Source organism: Oncorhynchus clarkii, chromosome 19 (genome assembly GCF_045791955.1).
Source record: "Oncorhynchus clarkii lewisi isolate Uvic-CL-2024 chromosome 19, UVic_Ocla_1.0, whole genome shotgun sequence".
Lineage (NCBI taxonomy): Eukaryota > Metazoa > Chordata > Actinopteri > Salmoniformes > Salmonidae > Oncorhynchus > Oncorhynchus clarkii.
In genome coordinates this window covers 41,547,881-41,568,926 of record NC_092165.1, presented here as the reverse complement: position 1 = coordinate 41,568,926, position 21,046 = coordinate 41,547,881, and the positions used below count along the sequence as shown (strand labels likewise).

The window sequence follows — 21,046 nt, the reverse complement described above, 5'->3', positions numbered from 1 at the left end:
TTTGTGAGCATTTCTCCTTAGCCAAGATAATCCATCCACCTGACAGGTTTAGCATATCAAGAAGCCCATTGAACAGCATGGACATTACACAAATGCACCTTGTGCTGGGGATAATAAAAGGCCACTCTAAAATGTGCAGTTTTGTCACACAACACAATGCCATAGATGTCTCAAGTTTTGAGGGAGCGTACAATTGGCATGCTGACTGAAGAAATGTTCACCAGAGCTGTTGCCAGAGTACTGAATGCTCATTTCTCTACCATAAGCCACCTCCGTAATTTTAAAGAATTTGGCAGTATGTCCAACTGGCCTCACAACCGCAGACCACGTGTAACCATACCAGTCTAGGGCCTCCACTTCCGGCTTCTTCACAGGATCGTCTGAGACCAGCCACCCGGACAGCTGATGAAACTGAGGAGTATTTCTGTCAGTAATGAAGCCCTTTTGTGGGGAAAAACTCATGATTGGCTGGGCCTAGCTCCCCAGTGGTTGAGCCTGGCTCCCAAGTAGGTGGGCCTATGCCCTCCCAGGCCCACCCATGGCTGCCCCCCTGCCCAGTCATGTGAAATCCATAGATTAGGGTCTAATGAATTTACAATGCATGCATAAACATCCCATCAACAGACCTTTGCATGAATATCAAGAAAGACATGATCATTTTCTGCTTCTGGGAATATGTCCAATATACAGTGTATTCAGAAAGTATTCAGACCTCTTGAATTTCCACATTTTGTTACATTACAGCCTTATTCTAAAATTGATTACATAAAACATGTTCCTCATCAATCTACACACAATACCCCATAATGACAAAGCGAAAACTGGTTTTTAGAAATACAAGCCTTTGCTATGAGACTCGAAATTGAGCTCAGGTACATCCTGTTTCCATTGATCATCCTTGAGAAGTTTCTACAACTTGATTGGAGTCCAACTGTGTTAAATTAAATTGATTGGACATGGTTTAGAAAGGCACACACTTGTCTATATAAGGTCCCACACTTAACAGCGCATGTCAAAGCAAAAACCAAGCCATGAGGTCGAAGGAACTGTCCGTAGAGCTCCGAGACAGGATTGGGTCGAGGCACAGATCTGGGGAAGGGTACCAAAACATTTATGCAGCATTGAAGGTCCCCAAGAACACAGTTGCCTCCATCATTCTTAAATGGAAGAAGTTTGGAACCACCAAGGCTCTTCCTAGAGCTGGCAGACCGGCCAAACTGAGCAATCGGGGGAGAAGAGCCTTGGTCAGGGAGGTGACCAAGAGCCCGGTGGTACGCTGACAGAGCTCCAGAGTTCCTCTGTGGCGATGGAATAATCTTATAGAAGGACAACCATCTCTGCAGCCCTCCACCAATCAGGACTTTATAGTAGAGTGGCCAGACGGAAGCCACTCCTCAGTAAAAGGCAAATGTTGGCCCGCTAGGAGTTTGCCAAAATGCACCTAAAGGACTCAGACCATGAGAAACAAGATTCTCTGGTCTGATGAAACCAAGATTGAACTCTTTGGCCTGAATGCCAGGCGTCACGCCTGGAGGAAACCTGGCCCCGTCCCTACGGTGAAGCATGGTGGTGGCAGTATCATGCTGTTGGGATGTTTTTCAGCGGCAGGAACTGGGAGACTAGTCAGGATCGAGGGAAAGATGAACGGAGCAAAGTACAGAGATCCTTGATGAAAACCTGCTCCATAGCAATCAGGACCTTGGACTGGGGCGAAAGTTCACCTTCCAATAGGACAACGACCCTAAGCACACAGTCAAGACAACGCAGGAGTGGCTTCGGGACAAGTCTCTGAATGTCCTTGAGTGGCCCAGCCAGAGCCAGGACTTGAACCCGATCTAACATCTCTGAAGAGACCTGACAATAGCTGTGCAGCGACTCTCCCCATCCAACCTGACAGAGCTTGAGAGGATCTGCAGATAAGAATGGGAGAAACTCCCCAAATACAGTTGTGCCAAGCTTGTAGCATCATACCCAAGAAGACTCAAGGCTGTAATTGCTTCCAAAGGTGCTTCAACAAAGTCGTGAGTAAAATGTCTGAATACTTATGTAAATGTGATATTTCTGTTTTTTATATTTTTTTATACATGTACAACATTTTCTAAACCTGTTTTTGCTTTATGGGGTATTCCACAAAATGTGGAAAAAGTCAAGGGGTCTGAATACTTTCCGAATGACACAAGGATCTGTTCATAGGTCTATGTGGAATGAGGTGAACCCCCTGGTATGGAATGACATTTGCACCCCTTCTAAGAGGAATTTTGTTCTGTGTCCTGGGAAGAACCTTGGACCTCTGACAGGTTACGCAGCCATCAGGATCACACAGATGTTTTGTGGATTACATAAATTGCGGAGAATCCACAAATTCAACAAATTGCAGTTGACTTTGTAGATTTTGAGAACCTCAAACAACTGAAATAAACAATGTAAAGTTATTGCAGGTCATTTGAATCCAAAGCCCACATTGCTGAACTGGCTTCCAAATTCTGCTTTTTGGGGAAACTGGAGGGTGCCCAAGGAACAATATTTAACATAACATTGAACAAAAAAGTATATCATAAAATCTCAGGGTGTAGTTACTGTAAATTTTAGAATATATCTTTTTGCACTGGCATCATGCAGAGTTTGGGGACTAAATTTAAAGCTAATTGCTATGACAGGGAGTAGAGAACTGAAATAACCCTGAGCATTTCGAAGCTGTCATTATCATTGGAATTGTAATGACAAGGTTTAGGTCTCTTCAATAGAGTTTTGGGGTAGGACACCCACAAACATGAAATTCCTGAGGGTAACATTGCGGTATATTAATAATAGATTGCAAGGCTTGGATTACAAAGTCCGGGTCACCTCTCATGCTTTAAAGCATTTGTTTAAGTTGCAACAAAACATCAAAAGTTGTATTTAAGATAGGCCACCACTGAGGATTTCTTATTGGACCTTTGACTAGTATGTGCTGTGTCATACTGCCGCCTCATTTCTGTAGGTCTATGCCTCCCTCCCTAAAGCCCTATAGGCTAACGAAACTTCTCATATAGATTTTTATATTATTTACCAATTACCTTGCTTTACAAGTTACTGTTTCTCTCAACTATTTCATCAACAACAAAAAATGAACAGATGTCAATGAAACAAAATATACTTTTTCAACCACAACCACTGAACAGTTCTAGTTTCGCTTTTTGCAGCTCAGCTCACATTAGTCATTTGACCTCCATTGGTCAGAACTTGTCAGACCATGGCTGTCCTCTGAAATCATTGTAATTGGATCATGAAGGTATGGCGTATGTTTTGACTCATACCGTAAACACAGTGTGTAATAAGTACAAGTAGTAAGCTCCCAAGTGTCAGATCCATCAAAACACTGCAAATGATCAAAATACTGTACATACTTTCTATAGTAGTACTTACTGTAGGTTACTGTATGTCTGAATGCCAAACTTAATTATAAAGTAGAATACTTTTGTCTTTGTCAGGGCAAGATTCGTCTTCCCATAAAGGACTTTGGAGATAGCAGCATGGGGGGACAGCAGACACGCGTCATGGCTTTCGTAAGGACTAGAGTAAGTAACTCTATGACATCTTGTGTTTTTGAGTGTGAGCAGCCAGCAACCTGTTAAATGGACTCATAAAGCATTACAATGTTGTCATGGCATGCCAGATCAGAATATTCTTAAATTGACACAAAGTTAATGAGAGGTCCAGCACATGCACGCTTTGATAGGGGGAACGGACCGTATTGGTGAGCCACAGGATTTGAAAAAAGAACCCACAGTATTTAGAAAAAAAGGAAGGCGAAAAGTGCAATATTTTTAGTCCAAATTACAATGTTGGAACAGTGCATTGCACAGCGGAGTGTCCCGGGATTGGAATGTCCTCTATGTGGACCTCCTATCTGCCCTCCTCAAGTCCTGCTGCAGGACAACTGGCCGCCCCCATTCCTGCTCAATTTCACCCTGCCAGCTGAGCTAGCTGACACATGCCTCCACAGTTTGTGCTTCACTCACCCTCTGTTTGACTGGGTGGTGAACCAGTTTCATTAGTAGCAGAAGCAGAGTTGGGTAAAACCAGTTCAGCAAGCCTGCATCTAGAAATATACAAATTCTACATGTTTCAGCCCAGTCTTTGTTCACTGTTGCTGCAGCTTCTCGTGGGGACTGAGTGAAGGAAATCTCACTCTGGTGCAAAGCTCAGTTCATATGAGGTCTCTGAGTTAGAAGGGCCTCTTTGCTGAGCTGCAGTAGTGCATCGTTATTGCCTCTCTCCCACCTGGAAACTTTGAACAGTACATTAGAATACTTTTGCTGATAGACTGGTTAAAGACGCCTGCCAACCAGGCAACCACAGACCTAAAACTGAGAGCAGCCACTCATGCTTTTCATGGTCTCTCCTGTGAAACTTGCTTTAAATGTCTTTCCTTGGAAAGCTTGTGGTTAGCACAGGGATGAGTAGGAGTGAGATTATTGCTTACATTCTTTCAGCATTTATGTAAGTTGAAGTGCAAGTTGCATCTGCACATCTCTTGTGAAAGGTTGGTTGGGGTTTAAAGGGTTGCAGCATATGTTTGTAATGTGGTCATTTTCACACATCATGATAGGTTCGGAATGTAGTACACGCAAAAAATGACTTGTGCATACCCAGAGAAAATTATCTTGCCTGTCGCAACTTTGGCTGTCAGGTAGTAATGCACAATCCATCTTGCAACTCCTCTACCCCGCAATGACTAATATTTTCCGTCTAAATTTCCAAATTCTGTTGAAGCATTTGGGGTTTCTTAATTTTAATGATTTTAATGCCATTTTATATCCTCACTATAGAGTCCCAAAGTATATTAGATTGTCTACTTTTCTTTATACGCTTTTTTAAAACTAAGACTAGAAAAACAAACATTTGAATCAGTTATGAAATAGCTATTATATTTATATTTAGTTATAAAGTTTTGTTTCAAAATACTAATGAGTGCAAGCAACATGAGTTTTAAATAAGTAATCTACTATAAAATAACTTATTTCTGACATCATGCTAATTAAGCAAATTCAGGAAAATTTAAGTAACTGAAGTGTGCATGTAAAAGTCAAGATACAGGGAAGGAATTTTTGTAATCGGCAAGTTTGCATGTAAGTCTTAATTAAATACACCAATAAAATGTATTTTAAGAACATTGCTGCAAGTTTCTGCAAGCCAGTCGTATTGATGTCTTGATATATCCTCTTTCTTCTTTTAGGGGGATTTTTGGCTCCAGTTTGCACACTAAAGATTAAGAAAAAAAATGGTTTAGTGTTACCCAGTTTAGGAATAAAATCTTCTGATAAGCAGGTATTCAGTATTCAGCTCTTTCGGAAGGGGGGACTCTTGAAGGAACTGAGATGGAACGCAACAGGATTGGTGGATGGCCTATGATGGTGTGGCCCCACACCAAGCCCTTATGTCTTTATATACTGTAAACAGATGACCAGACAGTCCTGAGTGTGCATTGCTACCCACTGCCTCTGCCTCTCCGGTTGCCTCCCTCTCATCACCTCTGCAAGCTGCTGCCACTGCATTTTGTGCTGCTCCTCTGAAGACTAACTTGAAAAAGGCACTGTAACGTGTTTTGCTTAGCTGTTACAAAAACATCAGTGTTTCTTCGGGTGTTAAACGATGTCTCTTCAGATGCTAATCCTTACAGTAATGTGCATGTGGGTTCTGGCTTGGAACTTCCAAGCGGAGGCAACCTACTATCACCGCCAGACAGTCCACCACGAACACTCTGCTAACATGGAAAACCTCCTGCCCGAAAACCTCCTGCCTGAAAACCTCCTGCCTGAAGTCTTGCCTGAGGTCTCCCAACCTGTCAACAGCCGCACTTTCTATGGGATCATGTTCGATGCTGGGAGCACAGGCACCCGTATCCACATCTACAAGTTTATTCAGAAAGACCCTGGTGAGTGCTTTCTCTCTCTTTCTGTCTATCTCATTCACTCTCTGCCTCAGGAGCCAATAGGGCGTTTCACTCAGCGGTCTCCCAGAGAGTCTGTTTGCTGTTGGGTCATTCGCTCAGTGGTGTAAACACAAGCATGTGCCGTCAGCATGGGGAGAGAGCAAGCTGAGTTGTAGTTAGTGTGACTGAAATCCCTAAAAACAGACCTCCAATGGACTCTAGAAGGGAATTTGTTTTTGTATTTACTCTGTCTAAACATCAGCGATTGTAAAGTAATGGAGTGATTGAGGCAACAAAGCTAATTTAAAAGCAGACCTAAATGCAACAGAATTCTATTATTTCACATGTTCATCTTGTTTGACATTTGAATGCATCCACTGTTTCTCTTTTTAGTTGAGCTGCCAGTTCTGGACAATGAGATGTATCATGCAGTGAAGCCTGGTCTGTCTGCCTATAAAGATAAGCCTGAAGAGGTATGTAATCATGTCTATCATTTTCTCATTTAGGGATTGGGGGAATTAGGAGGTTTGTCCACAGTCCACATTACAGTCTGCAATGTGATGTAGACCATATAATTACATGAACTGATTCTGCTGATGCTATCACTACGTCTGATCTTTACTTTCTTGATCTACATTTTACAAACCTGATGTGAACAGCATATGTGGACAAACATATCAACCCTTTAATCAACTGAATATGTTAATGCCGTTATATACTTAATTCACTGTTGAAATATCCATATCAGCCTAGTTTGGTCACGGATATGCTGAGAGTGTTCCAGTGGCGACCATGCTCATCTGTTAATGCCTGTTATCCCATTCAGGGTGGGAACACGATCAGAGCGCTGCTGAAGGTGGCCAAGAAGACGGTGCCAGAGCATGAGTGGAAGCAGACCCCGGTGGTCCTGAAAGCCACAGCCGGGCTCCGCCTCCTACCCGAGGAGAAGGCTAACGCTCTGCTGGATGAGGTATGCACGTTTTCTCTACCCTCAGACAGTTTGGCACAGGGATGACCCGTCCCGCCAAGGATAGGGTCGAGAAACCGCTAAGTGCTTACAAGTGTCCTTGAAAGAACGGGGAAAACTCTTCTGACTTTTTGGTGGCCATCACTGTGCAAAATGTAGTGGAATATGTCAATTGAAATATTAAATTGAATTATTAAATTAATGCAGCTACTCTAGCTATGCTTGTGGTTTTTGAATTCCATCATTCTCAGACAAATGAATGATTCCTGAGTCTAGATAAAAGAGATATAATGGTATTTTAGCTTCATGTTTTGTTCTTATTGTCTTTATTCAGGATGTTCTTTGTTAATATGCACTCTCACCATAAATTGTCTATGTAGGTCCGGGAAGTCTTTGGCGAGTCCCCCTTCTTTGTACCAAACAACAGTGTCTCCATAATGAATGGAACAAATGAAGGTATGCCATTATGTTGGTATGTCACCAACATCTCTCTAATTTTATTTTACGCTACTGTGGTATTTTGGTTATGTTGGTAAAGAGTGAAACTCATTCAATCATTTAATTGCAGACATTGTTTAGATTAGCAAAACACTGCAGTATTGTTCAAATCAGGTGGTTAGTACAGGGGGGAAAAAAAAGTATTTAGTCAGCTACCAATTGTGCAAGTTCTCCCACTTAAAAACATGAGAGAGGCCTGTAATTTTCATCATAGGTACACTTCAACTATGACAGACAAAATAAGGAATATAAATCCAGAAAATCACATTGTAGGATTTTTAATGAATTTATTTGCAAATTATGGTGGAAAATAAGTATTTGGTCACCTACAAACAAGCAAGATTTCTGGCTCTCACAGACCTGTAACTTATTTTTTAAGAGGCTCCTCTGTCCTCCACTCGTTACCTGTATTAATGGCACCTGTTTGAACTTGTTATCAGTATAAAATACACCTGTCCACAACCTCAAACAGTCACACTCCAAACTCCACTATGGCCAAGACCAAAGAGCTGTGAAAGGACACCAGAAACTGAAAATTGTAGACCTGCACCAGGCTGGGAAGATTGAATCTGCAATAGGTAAGCAGCTTGGTTTGAAGAAATCAACTGTGGGAGAAATTATTAGGAAATGGAAGACATACAAGACCACTGATAATCTCCCTCGATCTGGGGCTCCACGCAAGATCTCACCCCGTGGGGTCAAAATGATCACAAGAAGGGTGAGAAAAAATCCCAGAACCACACGGGGGGACCTAGTGAATGACCTGCAGAGAGCTGGGACCAAAGTAACAAAGCCTACCATCAGTAACACACTACGCCGCCAGGGACTCAAATCCTGCAGTGCCAGACGTGTCCCCCTGCTTAAGCCAGTACATGTCCAGAACCGTCTGAAGATTGCTAGAGAGCATTTGGATGATCCAGAAGAAGATTGGGAGAATGTCATATGGTCAGATGAAACCAAAATATAACTTTTTGGTAAAAACTCAACTCGTCGTGTTTGGAGGACAAAGAATGCTGAGTTGCATCCAAAGAACATCATACCTACTGTGAAGCATGGGGGTGGAAACATCATGCTTTGGGGCTGTTTTTCTGCAAAGGGACCAGGACGACTGATCCGTGTAAAGGAAAGAATGAATGGGGCCATGTATCGTGAGATTTTGAGTGAAAACCTCCTTCCATCGACAAGGGCATTGAAGATGAAACGTGGCTGGGTCTTTCAGCATGACAATGATCCCAAACACACCGCCCGGGCAACGAAAGAGTGCCTTCGTAAGAAGCATTTCAAGGTCCTGGAGTGGCCTAGCCAGTCTCCAGATCTCAACCCCATAGAAAATCTTTGGAGGGAGTTGAAAGTCTGTGTTGCCCAGCAACAGCCCCAAAACATCACTGCTCTAGAGGAGATCTGCATGGAGGAATGGGCCAAAATACCAGCAACAGTGTGTGAAAATCCTTTGAAGACTTACAGAAAACGTTTGACCTCTGTCATTGCCAACAAAGGGTATATAACAAAGTATTGAGATAAACTTTTGTTATTGACCAAATACTTATTTTCCACCATAATTTGCAAATAAATTCATTAAAAATCCTACAATGTGATTTTCAGGATTTTTTTCTCATTTTGTCTGTCATAGTTGAAGTGTACCTATGATGAAAATTACAGGCTTCTCTCATCTTTTTAAGTGGGAGAACTTGCACAATTGGTGGCTGACTAAATACTTTATTGCCCCACTGTTTATACCAACTCTTTCCTCATAAGAGCTCTATTGCTACCTCATAGAGCAACTAAATAACCTTGTCTGAGTTCCCTTCCCACGCCCAATATTAAGTGATCCTCCACATCACTCATTAAGACACACGCACTAACTCCTGTTTCATCAGATGTGCAATTCATTAGACTCACTTTATGAGAACCATAACATGAGATCTGAGACAGTAGTAATTACCTGGGTTGGTCTATCCATGTCAGACAAATATTACTAATGTAGCACAGCTGCTAAATTATATTTAAAAAAACTCCAATCTCTGAACTGACAGTTCAGTCTGTCCTCTATGCATGTGTTCAAATGGCAATATATATGATAACTTCCAACTACAAGACTACAAAGGCAACAATTGCACATGATTCTGTTCAAGGGAATGTTTACACTCTCTCCATCTACTCTCTCTCGTAGGAGTCCTGGCCTGGGTAACAGTGAACTTTTTGACAGGTAAGGCATTGCTCATGTTTTGCTAAGGTGGTGTTAATGGTCAGGGGGGTCATTTCTGAGGTTTACACTGTACACAGTTGCCGGGCAGTGAAAGACTCCTGTCTTTGTCTGACTGTCTTGTATTGAGTCATGTTGGCCACCATCTGGTCACGATGGGATGTAAAATTCCCTCAATTTTCACGCAGTGTTTGTGTAATAAGAGGAGATTTCTTTTCAAACCTATCCTATGGCCCAAACAATAGCCTTTTTCTTCCTCTCGGTGGCCACAGACCTACAGTGCATTCAGAAAGTATTCAAATCCCCTCCCTTTTTCCACATTTTGTTACGTTACAACCTTATTCTAAAATACAATTTCCCCATCAATCTACACAATACCCCACAATGACAAAGCAAAAAATTACAATTAATAATTAATTTTGCAAATGTATTGAAAATAAAAAACAGAAGTACCTTATTTACATAAGTACTCAGACCCTTTGCTATGTTACTCGAAATTGAGCTCAGGTGCTTCCTGTTTCCATTGATCATCCTTGAGATGTTTCTACAACTTGATTGGAGTCCACCTGTGGTAAATTCAATTAATTGGACATGATTTGGAAAAGCACACACCTGTCTGGTCCCACAGTTGACAGTGAATGTCAGGGCAAAAACAAAGCCATGAGGTCAAAGGAATTGTCTGCAGAGCTCTGAATCAGGGTTGTGTTGAGGCACAGATCTGGGGCAGGTTACCAAACAATGTCTGCAGCATTTAAGGTCCCCAAGAACACAGTGGCCTCAATCATTTTTAAATGGTAGAAGTTTGGAACTACCAGGACTCTTCCTAGAGCTAGCCCGACCAAATTGAGCAATCGGGGGAGAAGGGCCTTGTTCACGGAGGTGACCAAAAACCCGATGGTCACTCTGACAGAGCTCCAGAGTTCCTCTGTGGAGATCGGATAACTTTCCAGAAGGACAACCATCTCTGCAGCACTCCACCAATCAGGCCTTTATAGTAGAGTGGCCAGACGGAAGCCACTCCTCAGTAAAAGGCACATGACAGCCTGCTTTGAAGTTTGCCAAAAGGCACCTAAAGGACTCTCAGACCATGAGAAACAAGATTATCTGGTCTGATGAAACCAAGATTGAACTCTTTGGCCTGAATGCCAAATGTCACATCTAGAGAAAACCTGGCCCCATCCCTACAGTGAAGCATGTTGGTGGCAGCATCTTGCTGTTTGGATGTTTTTCAGCGGCAGTGACTAGTGACTAGTCAGGATCAAGAGAAAGATGAAGGGAGCAAAGTACAGAGAGATCCTTGATGAAAACCTGCTCTCAGAATGGGGGCGAAGGTTCACCTTCCAACAGGGGAACCGCCCTAAGCACACAGCCAAGACAACACAGGAGTGGTTTCGGGACAAGTCTCTGAATGTCCTTGAGTGGCCCAGCCAGAGCCCAGACTTGAACCTGATCGAACATCTCTGGAGAGACCTGAAAATAGCTGTGCAGTAACGCTCCACATCCAACCTGACAGAGCTTGAGAGCATCTGCAGAGAAGAATGAGTGAAAATCCCCAAATACAGGTGTGCCAAGCTTGTAGCGTCATACTCAAGAAGACTGCTACTCTAATTTTCGCAATGTATACAAGGCCCTCCCCCGCTCTCCTTTCGGGAAATCTGACCACGACTCCATTTTGCTTTCACCTTCCTATAGGCAGAAACTCAAACAGGATGTACCCGTGATAAGGACTATTCACGCTGATTCAGGGAGTGAGTTTATAAGGAAGTGCATAGGAGATGTTGTACCCACTGACTATTAAAACCTACCCTAATCAGAAACTGTGGATAGATGGCGGCATTCATGCAAAACTGAAAGCACGGACCACCGCATATAAATATGGAAAGGTGACTGGGAATATGGCCAAATACAAACAGTGTAGTTATTCTCTCCGCAAGGCAGTCAAACAAGCGAAATGTCAATACAGGGACAAAGTGGAGTCACAATTCAATGGCTCAGACATGAGACGTATGTGGCAGGGTCTACAGACAATCAGACGACAAAAAGAAAATCAGCCACATCACGGACACTGACGTCTTGCTTCCAGACAAACTTAACACCTTCTTTGCCCACTTTGAGGATAATACAGTGCTACCGACGTGGCCCGCTACCAAGGACTGTGGGCTCACCTTCTCCGTGGCCGACGTGAGTAAGCCATTTAAAAGTGTTAACCCTCGCAAGGCTGCCAGCCCAGACGTCATCCCTAGTCGCGTCCTCAGAGCATGCGCAGACCAGCTGGCTGGTGTGTTTACGGACGTATTCAATCTCCCCCTATCCCAGTCTGCTGTTCCCACATGCTTCAAGATGGCCAGCATTGTTCCTGTACCCAAGAAGGCAAATGTAACTGAACTGAATGACTATCGCCCCGTAGCACTCACTTCTGTCATCATGAAGTGCTTTGAGACTAGTCAAGGATCAAATCACCTCCACCTTACCTGTCACCCCACTTCAATTTGTGTTCCGCCCCAATAGGTCGCCATCACACCGCCCTATCCTATCTGGACAAGAGGAATACCTATGTAAGCATGCTGTTCATTGCCTACAGTTCAGCATTCAACACCATAGTACCCTCCAAGCTCATCATTAAGCTTGAGGCCCTCGGTCTCAACCCTGCCCTGTGCAATTGGGTCCCAGACTTCCTGACGGGCCGCCCCCAGGTGAAGGTAGGAAACAATACCTCCACTTTGCTGAATCTCAGCACTGGTGCCCCACAAGGGTGCATGCTCAGCCCCCTCCTGTACTCCCTGTTCACCCATGATTGCTTGGCCAAGCACGCCTCCAACTCAATCATCAAGTTTGCAGACGACCTAACAGTAGTAGGCTGGATTAAAAACAAAGATGAGATGGCCTTTAGGGAGGAGGTGAGGGTACTCGGAAGTGTGGTGTCAGGAAAACAACCTCTCATGCAACGTCAACAAAACAAAGGAGATGATCGTGGACTTCAGGAAAACGCAGAGGGAGCACCCCCCTATCCACATCGATGGGACAGCAGTGGAGAAGGTGTAAAGTTTTAAGTTCCTCGGCGTACTCATCACGGACAAACTGAAATGGTCCACCCACACAGACAGTGTGGTGAAGGCGCAACAGCACCTCTTCAACCTCAGGAGGCTGAAGAAATTTGGCTTGTCACCTAAAACCCTCACAAACTTTTACAGATGCACAACTCAGAGCATCCTGTCGGGCTGTATCACTGCCTGGTACGGCAACGGCACCGCCCACAACCGCAGGGCTCTCCAGAGGGTGGTACGGTCTGTACAACGCATCACCGGGGGCAAACTACCTGCCCTCCAGGACACCTACATCACCCGACGTCACAGCAAGGCCAAAAAGATCATCAAGGACAACAACTACTTGAGCCACTGCCTGTTCACCTCGCTACCATCCAGAATGCGAGGTCAGTACAGGTGCATCAAAGCTGGGACTGAGAGACTGAAATATAGCTTCTATCTCAAGGCTATCTGAAGGCTAGACTGTTAAACAGTCATCACTAACACAGAGAGGCTGCTGCCTAAATACAGACTTGAAATCATTAGCCACTTTAATAAATGCATCACTAGTCACTTTAATAATGCCACTTTAATAACGTTTACATATCTTGCATTACTCATCTCATATGTATATACTGTATTTTATACCATCTATTGCAACTTGCCTATGCCGCTCGGTCACTGCTCATCCATATATTTATATGTATATATTCTTATTCCATTCCTTTACTTAGATTTGTGTGTATTAGGTAGTTGTTGTGGAATTGTTAGATTACTTATTAGATATTGCTGCACTGTTGGAACTAGAAGCACAAGTATTTCGCTACACTCACAATAACATCTGCTAACCATGTGTATGTGACCAATAAAATTTGATTTGAAGACTCAAGGCTGTAATCGCTGCGTAAAAAGGTGCTTCAACAAAGTACTGAGTAAAAGGTCTGAATACTTATGGAAATGTGATATTTCAGTTTTTTATTTTTAATACATTCACATATACAATATACAATATAGGGTATTGTGTGTAGATTGATGTAGAATTTGTTTTATTTAATCCATTTTGGAATAAGGTTGTAACGTAACAAAATGTGGAAAAGGTGAAGGGATCTGAATACTTTCTGAAGGCCCTGAATACAGTGGGGCAAAAAAGTATTTAGTCAGCCACCAATTGTGCAAGTTCTCTCACTTAAAAAGATGAGAGAGGCCTGTAATTTTCATCATAGGTACACTTCAACTATGACAGACAAAATGAGAAAAAATAATCCAGAAAATCACATTGTAGGATTTTAAATGAATTGATTTGCAAATTACGGTGGAAAATAAGTATTTGGTCACCTACAAACAAGCAAGATTTCTGGCTCTCACAGACCGGTAACTTATTCTTTAAGAGGCTCCTCTGTCCTCCACTCGTTACCTGTATTAATGGCACCTGTTTGAACTTGTTATCAGTATAAAAGACACCTTTCCACAACCCCAAACGGTCACACTCCAAACTCCACTATGGCCAAGACCAAAGAGCTGTCAAAGGACACCAGAAACAAAATTGTAGACCTGCACCAGGCTGGGAAGACTGCATCTGCAATAGGTAAGCAGCTTGGTTTGAAGAAATCAACTGTGGGAGCAATTATTAGGAAATGGAAGACATACAAGACCACTGATAATCTCTCTCGATCTGGGGCTCCACGCAAGATCTCACCCCGTGGGGTCAAAATTATCACAAGAAGGGCGAGAAAAAATCCCAGAACCACACGGGGGGACCTAGTGAATGACCTGCAGAGAGCTGGGACCAAAGTAACAAAGCCTACCATCAGTAACACACTACGCCGCCAGGGACTCAAATCCTGCAGTGCCAGACGTGTCCCCCTGCTTAAGCCAGTACATGTCCAGAACCGTCTGAAGTTTGCTAGAGAGCATTTGGATGATCCAGAAGAAGATTGGGAGAATGTCATATGGTCAGATGAAACCAAAATATAACCTTTTGGTAAAAACTCAACTCGTCGTGTTTGGAGGACAAAGAATGCTGAGTTGCATCCAAAGAACACCATACCTACTGTGATGCATGGGGGTGGAAACATCATGCTTTGGGGCTGTTTTTCTGCAAAGGGACCAGGACGACTGATCCGTGTAAAGGAAAGAATGAATGGGGCCATGTATTGTGAGATTTTGAGTGAAAACCTCCTTCCATCAGCAAGGGCATTGAAGATGAAACGTGGCTGGGTCTTTCAGCATGACAATGATCCCAAACACACTGCCCGGGCAATGAAGGAGTGGCTTCATAAGAAGCATTTCAAGGTCCTGGAGTGGCCTAGCCAGTCTCCAGATCTCAACCCCATAGAAAATCTTTGGAGGGAGTTGAAAGTCTGTGTTGCCCAGCAACAGCCCCAAAACCTCACTGCTCTAGAGGAGATCTGCATGGAGGAATGGGCCAAAATATCAGCAACAGTGTGTGAAAACCTTGTGAAGACGTACAGAAAACATTTGACCTCTGTCATTGCCAACCAAGGGTATATAACAAAGTATTGAGATAAACTTTTGTTATTGACCAAATACTTATTTTCCACCATAATTTGCAAATAAATTCATTAAAAATCCTACAATGTGATTTTCTGGATTTTTTTTCTCATTTTGTCTGTCATAGTTGAAGTGTACCTATGATGAAAATTACAGGCCTCTCATCTTTTTAAGTGGGAGAACTTGCACAATTGGTGGCTGACTAAATACTTTTTTGCCCCACTGTATCTGTTAGAATGCCAGTCTTTGTCTCAGGCGGGTGGTTGGAATATGAATGAATGCTAAATGCAGTATGTGGTCAATGTACAGTATGTGTATGTTCTACTTTCTGTTTATAATGTTGATGATGGATAGCATCCTGTCTATAGTTTTCTATTTCCAATTCTGTGTGTTTGACTTTACATCTGTTTGCTTTAGGTCACTTGTATGCCAAGACCAGGAAGACAGTGGGTATCCTGGACTTGGGTGGAGGATCTACCCAGATCACTTTCCTTCCAAAATCAAAGGTAAATGTTCAACTGAACTCCACTGTTAGTGACGTTTTGCAAAGATTGAGAGAACTATTGCTATTTAATTACATATTACTGAACACCTCTCTCTGTTCCCATAGAAAACAGTGTTCACCGCCCCAGCCAGTTACATTGCCAACATCAACATGTTCAATAACACTCTACAGCTCTACACTCACAGGTTTGTAATCAACCATTGGTACAGCAGGTACTTTATATGTCATGGCATACAATGCAAAACAGTATACTCACATTACTTTGGCATTGTCATGAATGTATTCTGAATTTCTGTCCTCATTCAGCTACCTTGGAAATGGACTTGTAGCTGCTCGATTGGCAACTCTTGGGGCTTTGGGAGCTGATGGTAATTTAAAATGGGCATATTTACTTAGATATGCAAGCTTATCTGCAGTCATTCATCTGTTCATGACAGATTAATAGATTTGTATAATGCTGCAAGACACACTTAAGATTTCTATAAATCAGACACTATTTAAATGTTATCCTCGGGGGGACAGTGGACAATCCTATAACCAATCTGGTTTATTCTTTCAGGTCTGGAGTGGAAAGTTTTCACAAGCTCCTGTCTACCCAAGAAGTTCAGACAGGACTGGACTTTTGGTGGAATCACTTACAAAGTTAGCGGAATTCCTGATGGTAAGCGCAAAATAAAACATACCATTTCGATAACATCATTTTTAAAAAGAATCCTCTAATCTAGAAATCAATTATTCTGTCTCCGATAGCTCAATGTAAGAGTTTAGTTGAGTAAGAGTTGGGAACATTTTTCCACTGGAGCCAGCTGCACTGTGGTGCAAAATGCATGTTTTGTCATTCTTTCTCTCTGCACTCAGACTTTCAACAGTTATAATACAGCAAACCTTGTATTTAAATGAGAGGAAAATTGTCAGTTTACTCCGCAAATAATGCATCACTCCCATACCACAGTCATGTAGCCAAAAGATACTGGGTTAGTCCCAGAGATGTTATTTCTCTGTGTAACGAAAGGCTTGATGTTGACCGCTCACAATTATGTGGTAAAAATAGATCACCCAACAGGCCTATGCTAAGTGCTACTCTTGTCAGCACTTGGTTTCCCTGGTTGTAACCAACCAATCCCAGGATGCTGTGAGTGTACTTTTAGGGTTTTTCGAGTGTCGCGCTCTTGAGAGCCCATAGCCTCAACCCCATTTTGACATCGTAAAGAGGCTCCAGGGTCTCCCAGTGCATTCCACCACAAGCATGCAGCAAACTCAGTTATTTCACTCTCATTTGAAAATAAATATTTTATTGTTGGTGCTGATTTAGAATTATTCTTGATAACAACTGAATTGGGTGTTTTGTTGTCATAAAGCTGACATAACGCTGTAATCTAAATATGATACCTACCTTGAAGATTGAGTACAGCTTGTGTTAGATACTAAGGATGTGATCTCTCTCCAGGCTATGCAGGGTACAAGCTGTGTTACTATGAGGTGATGAGGGTGGTGAAAGGCATCGTGCACCAGCCATTCGAGATAAAGGGCAGCAGCATCTTCTACGCCTTCTCCTACTACTTCGACAGAGCTGTGGAGTCAGGCCTCATTGGTGAGAAGACACACAGAGCAGGACAGCTACAAAATCCCCATTCAGTCTGCATCCAGTAAAACCTCAATGATATGAAGTGTTTAAATAAAAAATAATGGTTTAATTGTTTTCTACTCAAATACATTTACTGCATTTTTCATGATTATGCTTGGCAAACTGAAATGACAACTGTTGTAGCAGATCACTAGAAGTAGGCTAGTCTTGTTTTTGTTTTCCAGATGGCAGTCGGGGTGGTATGGTAGAAGTCAGGGACTTCAAGAAGAGAGCCAAAGAAGGTGAGAGAGTCCTAGGCTTTTCTCTTAGACACATGTTGACTATATTGATACAGTACACAGTGTACAATCAAGAAATGTTGGTTTTATTTTAGACTCCAACAATCTCACAAGGCCTCACAAAATATCAGTTCCTTACCCCACAAAGTTTGCCTGCAAAAATACACGCTGTTTGAACTCACACAAATATTCAACCTTGTGGCCAAACTTCTTCTTGACACAGCTAACCTAACATTGGCACATTTTTCTGCCATTTCAAATATAACCAAGGACCATTAGATGAAATGTCTGATTCTTAACTGTTCTTGGAGCATACACAAATACATTAATATTCTATATACATTTAATATTCTAAGACATTTACACATAATTGACAAATGTGATGTGAAAAGTGTCCTGACGCGTTAGATGGACATATAGCCTTGGTTAATCCATTAGAGTGTGTGGCAAAATAAATGCCCATGTTGTGCTAGATTTACAGCTAGTAGGAGTGAGTTGGTGTGTTATGTAAAGTCTATTTGCATTGTGAGAACACTTTCACATGGTCTCGATGAACACGTCTGGCATTGGGCAGGTTGGCAGGCAGTTGACCTGGGCAGCTCTGAGCTCTGTCTCTTGTACCTGACAGCCACACAACACCCAACCTGACCCGGGGGCTGAGACTGAGAGAGACACGCTGTGTACAGCTAGTCTGTTTGGCTCGGCCTCCCACCCCCAGATTCACCAACATGTGTTGACCCTTGACTCTTCTCACACCCCCTTGCTCAGTCAGCTAAACAAACTAAATAAACAAAACAAGATGACCAGCTTTCTATAATGTGGCATATGGGTTAGAGGTTGTGTGCTGCTTGACCCCACTTTGAACATGACACACGATATCTCTAAATACACCCACCTGTGCTCTCTGCTTTCTGCCAGTGGTATGTGAGTTGTTGTTAATGTAGTGCCGTCTTGTTTTTGTTTAAGTGTGCAACAAGATGACCAAGTACCGTCCCATCAGCCCCTTCCTCTGCATGGATATGACATATATCACATGCCTGTTGAAGGAGGGCTTTGGCTTCAAGGACAACACAGTGCTGCAGGTGAGACAGTCAGGAACAGGTCACTGGGCACACAGGGAGGGGACAGGCACCAAGAGGTTAATAGGTCAACTTAACATGATGGTTTATTTTGTATGTTTTTTTTCTTGTTCTGATCCACAGCTCGCCAAGAAGGTGAACAATGTTGAGACAAGTTGGGCCTTGGGAGCCACATTCGATCACTTCAACAACCTCAACATCCACTAAGGGCAGCTATTCTACCTGCCTGCAGGCACTGAGAGGGACAGCCTGTTAATGGGGGCACCCCCCCCCCCCCCCCCCCCCCCCGACCATCCCTCCCACCTGCTCAGCAGCACTGCCAAGCTTTTCCAGCCAACCCCTCCCCTCCGTCCCCAGCACCCTCCTGCAAATAATCCAAGAACTGTTGACAAAGAAATCACTATATTTTTTATAATGAAGGACAGCTATTTCTACTGTATGTTTCATCCATAATTAGTGAGTTGACTTTATTTTTGTAAAGCAAGCGTTTATACAGTATATGCGCTTCCTTCGGGGTGTCTGACCTGAAATGCAGTCTTATTTGGCTACCTTTGAGCATGTAGAGTTGTTAGAAGCACTGCAACTAGTCAGGTATTTAGAGAACTTTGGTGCTTACTGTGGTCCTGGAGTGCACTGTAATGTACAGTGGAATATTTGGAGAGAAAATAAGTTGCAGGAATGCAACCTTCAGTCATAGCTCTGAATCCAACTCATTCTATCTGGAAATATATTTCCAGTACATCATACTGTAGGACAGGTGAACAATATATTTTCCCTCACAAGAGTTAAGCAATATATCATTGAAGTTAAGTAAACAGAAACGTTTCCCCTCATACTTTGCACATAACACTTTAACTGCCTATGCTGTAGCTGAGAACTGTTGCTTGGATGTTGTCTACAGAGTTGTACATATTCATCAATGTTAAAGGAGGTGACCAATTTGCCACAACTCAGAGGGCAAGTAAAGCACAGAGAGGGTGAGATGGTAGTGTTCTCACTGAGTATGTCTTGCATTTGATATATGAATACATACGTTATGACGTTGATGCCTATATTTTGAAAGTGCAGCCTTAGTAGATGTGGCCTTGTGTAGAATGGCCAGTTGAATTGAATCAGAAAAGTGAGTGCTTTGTGTTTCTGACTGTTGGTAAAGTCTGCGTTATTTGTGTTGTCTACAGTGGAGCACTAAATGGTCATTGTTCGATCAACCGTGGCAAGACTACATGACCCTCTCCAAATTACAATGTAGCTTTGGCTTGTGGCTGTATTCAGCAACCAGTCATTTCAATATCCCTCTAGTACTATATCATCCATAGACTGATACATACAGCCTAAGAAGCATGTCAGGTATATCAAAGACCTTAAACCCATAAATCTTTCAGTTGTGCGGATATAGCTCTAGGTGCAAGGCACATACATGCTTATTAATACTGTTTGGAATTTTCTTGTGAACTGTACAAATATTTAAATCTCAGATCCTGATTATTTTGAATGCTGGTGCAATTTGTACAAAATGAACTTCGCTGTATAATTGCTCTAATGCAATGCATTAGCCTATTCAACAATAGCCGCTATATGTTCAGTAGCAAATATGTACAATAACTACTGCTGTATATAATACTACAAAGTAAACCTGTATAAGTAAAATACTTACCAGACTGTAACTGCTTTGACTTTGCAAAAGATAACTTTATTTCTGCTGCATAATGTTCAAAGTTAAGGTGAACTGCTTGATAACTGATCATGTAAATCACATTTTATGAAAACCTGGTGCAAGTAAAACATACATTATACAAGTATGTTTGAATAAAATATTAAAAGTGTACTTGGTGTACAGGTACGGTGCCTTAAGAAAGTATTCATACCTTGAATTATTCCATGTTACAGCCTGAATAAAAATAAATAATAATAATCACACCTATCTACACATGAAAGGCTGAAACATGAAGACTTATTTTTAGAAATGTTAGCAAATTTATTGAAAATTAAATACAGAAATATCTAATTTACATAAGTATTTACACCCCTTTGCTATGCGCTCCAAATTGGAGTCAGATGCATCCAATTTCCATTGATCATCTTTGAGATGTCGCTATAACTTGATTGGGTTCTTGGTAAGGAACTACCCAGACTCTGCCTAAAGCTGGCGTTCAGACCAAACTGATCAACCAGACAAGAAAGATCTTGGCCAGGTAGGTGACCAAGAACCCAATGAACACTGACCAAACTACAGAGTTCCTTAGCTGAGATGGGAGAACCTGCCAGAAGGACAATATCTACAGCACTTCACCAATCTGGGCTTTAAGGGAGAGAGCCAGACGGAAGCCACTCTTGAAAAAAAGAGCACATGACAGCATGCCTGAAGTTTGCAAAAAGGCACATGAAAGACAGATAAGGCAAAATAATCTGTGGTCTGATGAGAGAAAAATGTTACTATTTGGAATGGATGCAAAGCGCTATGTCTGGAGAAAACCAGGCAGTTC

General features: G+C 42.4%; 1 protein-coding gene across 1 annotated transcript; it reads left to right on the top strand.

Annotated features, from left to right (window-relative positions):
• The first annotated feature begins 5,450 nt into the window (after window positions 1–5,450).
• On the top strand, window positions 5,451–20,497 carry LOC139374267 (ectonucleoside triphosphate diphosphohydrolase 5-like). The gene is made up of 13 exons (XM_071115298.1): window positions 5,451–5,917; window positions 6,308–6,387; window positions 6,741–6,884; window positions 7,262–7,337; window positions 9,550–9,585; window positions 15,534–15,622; window positions 15,727–15,806; window positions 15,928–15,989; window positions 16,181–16,282; window positions 17,069–17,212; window positions 17,431–17,487; window positions 18,451–18,566; window positions 18,687–20,497. The coding sequence occupies exons 1-13, from the start codon at window positions 5,635–5,637 to the stop codon at window positions 18,768–18,770; spliced, it is 1,353 nt and encodes a 450-aa protein (XP_070971399.1). The 5' UTR covers window positions 5,451–5,634; the 3' UTR covers window positions 18,771–20,497.
• Window positions 20,498–21,046: the final 549 nt, after the last annotated feature.